At 40.6% G+C, this 3,459-nt stretch overlaps 1 protein-coding gene across 1 annotated transcript in view; it reads right to left on the reverse strand.

Moving 5' to 3' along the window:
• Positions 1 to 1,732: 1,732 nt before the first annotated feature.
• The window catches only part of IBSP (integrin-binding sialoprotein), an 11,766-nt gene continuing 10,039 nt past the window's right edge, over positions 1,733 to 3,459 (reverse strand). Inside the window, exons 6-7 of the mRNA XM_004681134.2 lie at positions 3,272 to 3,445; positions 1,733 to 2,736 (exon numbers count right to left, since the gene is read on the reverse strand). Coding sequence (XP_004681191.1) covers positions 2,206 to 2,736; positions 3,272 to 3,445 — 705 coding nt within the window. The 3' untranslated portion in view covers positions 1,733 to 2,205. The remainder of the gene's footprint in view (positions 2,737 to 3,271; positions 3,446 to 3,459) is intronic.

Consider the following 3,459-nt stretch of genomic DNA (forward strand, 5'->3'; position numbering starts at 1 on the left):
GCAATTTTTGTGTATTACAATCTTTGAGACCACTGCTTTGATCCTCCGTTCAATCTATTCTGATTCCAGGTAACTCTAGAGTGTTTAATCTCACCTATTGAGCAGTTCAACACCCAGAATCTCTATTATTTGCATATTTAAAGCTCCCACTTCTAACTTCTGTTTATTAATTTTATTTCTAAGGTTTATCTTTTCTTTTATGGGTCCCTCTTGTTTGATTTGCTCTGATTTTTATAATTTTGGCCTTTGCTAGCTTCCGTAGGTACTGAGACTTTGTTTTGTTTTGTTTCTGCATAAGCAGCAGGATGCCAGAAGGGCCCAGCCAATGGTGTGAATGAGCTGGAGGTGGGGAGGGCAGGTTCCTGCTTGTGGCATAAGCTATAACTGCCATCTCTGGGCTTCTAGATGGGAAATTGTGTAGCCTGTGTGTGGTCAGTGTCAGTCCCAAGAGGTCGGGGGACTGGGGCACACTGCCGAGCACTGTCGCCCCTCCTTCCTGGTGACTGGTTATGAGTGGAGCATCCCAGCACCCCCACATCTGCTTCCCCTCAGTCGAGGGTGTGAGCTCCCACCTGGTTTCCTTTCGCCCAGGGCCTCTGGCTAGGCTGAAATCTGGAGGCTGGATCACAGCTCCTGTTCAGTTAAGATGGAATCTCCCGGGGCATCTACTCTCTCTGGGCCCACACAGTGTCTCAAGTCTCAGGGGTGCTCCAACTTTGAAACAAGACACAGGAATCTGTGGATGTACTGTTCCGGTAGTTAATTGTTATGTCCACCTGAGGCTGAGGGAAAGCCACTGTTGTCATTTTTGTAAAGTTTCTCCTATCTTCTGAGTCATTCCCACTATTAATTTTCCTTCACTGTTCCCATTTTACATTTATATTAAAGTGCAAGTGTAGTTAGATTTTGCATATCACCCTTCCTATGTGTGGTGTGTGTGTGTGTGTGTGTGTGTGTGTATAGGGGGTGGTTGGTGTTAGGGGGATTGGGTGGTTGATCCATCCCACTTCCTACCCCACTGAAAATTAAAATCTAACTAAATTGGTATGAGGTTATCAGATATAATATAGGCTAAAATTGAATGTTGGAAACATAATAAGTCATTTATTTAATATAATTATGTCCCAAATATTTCAGTAGGGCAAATAGGTCATGAAATAAATTTACACTAAAAAATTATAAGGTATTTATCTAAAATTCAAATTTCACTGGCCTGCTATGGTTTATTTGTAAACTCTGGCCATTCTAATGACATTATTTCTCTAATGTTCATGGCTTGCCATTCCCAAGATGTCAAAACCTTAGGGGTGCTGCATATGCATAAAAAGACTGCCTATCATTTCACTGTATTTTTTTTTTTTCTGAATTGTTCACCTACTGATCTAAGCTTTTCCATTCCGAATCTTTCATTTACTTTCTTAATAGTAAAACATTTAGGGCCTCCCTGATGGCATTAAGTCACAGCACTATGAAGCTATCCATAGCCACTGCAGCACTGAGTTGGATTCCCTGCCAAAGAGATGACTCACATGGCACAGCAGACCCCTCCTGTCCCGCCCATTGCTTCCCTCAGCAGTGTATTTCAGTCAATCTGTGTGTTCTGCTCCCTGCCTCTGGCCTGCACTCCAGTTCTTATATGCATAAATAAATGAAAAATAAGTCTTCAATAAAACCACAATTATTCAATTGCATTTTTATTTGTGATCAAACCCATAGAGAGAATATACATACATATCACATAAAAATACATGAGAATGACAATTAGGCCTAATATACAGTGTTGGCTAGGTAGTAAAGAACTACACATATATTGTATAGTGTCATTAATATCAGTGAACCTCACCTTAGAAGCACTTCTTGCACCAAGAGTATGCTGTAGTAGTTAGTAAAAGTACAAAGTAAAAATGCTATTTATAGAACAACAGCCTCAACACATTCAGTCAAACTTGATCTTGTGGATTGGTTTACCAATTTTTCAATGGTCCTGGTTCACAATGACCTTTCAAAATTTATTCAAAACATACCATGGAAAAGCAACGAGAAGCCGAAGCAATTACAGAAAATCACTTGGGAACAGTAGCACCATCCCACACGATAATACGCGCATTTGTTGTATTGCACCTTCCTGAGTTGGATTTTGAAAAGGGTGGCCACACAAGAATGCCAGAATGGATGAGTTCCTCCCTAGCTAGGCCTTCGCTGGCCTTAGTAATAATCTTGACCAGCATAACCACCATACCCTTGCCCTTTATAGTAGCTGTACTCATCCTCGTAAGCTCTGTAATTGTCCCCACGGGGTTCTCCATTTTCATTTTCATAGACTTCATATCCATATTCACTGGTGCCTGTTTGTTCATACTCCTCATATCCAGGGGTGGTGGTCTCCCCTAGTGGGGGGGTGGTAGTCCCATAGACCTCCGGTGGTGGGGTTGTAGCTTCAAACCCACCATTTGGAGAGGGTGTTGTCTTAGTGATGGCTTTGTCCTGTCTTCCAGCCACTGTGGTTGCTTCTGCATTCGATTCTGTGGCACTTTCTTCACCTTCTTCACCATTGTCACCACCACTGCTGCCATTTCCATTGTCTACTTCTGTGCTGTTGGTGCTGGTGCCATTTATGCCTTGCTCATTTTCATCCACTTCTGCTTCATTTTCTTCATTTTCATTTTCTTCATCTTCCTCTTCTTCTTCTTCATCACTTTCTTCCTTTTTTGTAGACTTGTTCCCAGTAGGCCCAGCCTATAAAGAAAAAATTGAAAGAACCCAAATCTGGCATGAAAACTGAGAACCCTAAGGTCTTTATTTCATCCAACACAACCTCTCCTGATAACTATGTTCTAGATATAATTTTGAAATGGAGTCAATTTAATTTATGAAAGAATTGGTGGGAGTCTTAAAATTTCAGAATTCGTACCTACAGCGTTTAATTTTGATGGAAAATGTACTTGAAAAGTAAGCATCCTCTGTGGCAGATGCTTCTTATAACTCTGCTACTCACTTTTCTTTGTTTTGGAATATTCTTCCTTGAAATACAATGGTATCCTTCAAAAGCTTCTAAACAATGATAAGATGTTTGCCCTTAGTCTTTGGTTATAATGTAGAAAGTCAGTGTTATAACTGGGGAGATATTTTGTAAGAAGGAAAATCACATCCTCTCAGACAATCCATTAGCTAATGTAGATAACATAATACAATATCAGGATACAATATCAGGATACCATGAGACTTCACTAATGAAATAAAATCAGATATAATATTCTGGAGGAAGCACTACCTTTTTGGGAAGCTGGATTGCAGCAAGACCTAGCGTCACTAATGCAGGTGTACTCTCCTCCCCGTAGCCAGGTGTTGTAGCAGAAAGGGTGGTGTTGTCGGCCTCAGATTCTTCATCTTCATTTCCATCAGAGTTTTCGTTTTCTTCATTATTTTCTTCTTCATTTGAAGTCTCCTGATGAAATATAT

Source organism: Condylura cristata, unplaced genomic scaffold (genome assembly GCF_000260355.1).
Source record: "Condylura cristata isolate star-nosed mole 26May11 unplaced genomic scaffold, ConCri1.0 scaffold00012, whole genome shotgun sequence".
NCBI classification, from domain to species: domain Eukaryota; kingdom Metazoa; phylum Chordata; class Mammalia; order Eulipotyphla; family Talpidae; genus Condylura; species Condylura cristata.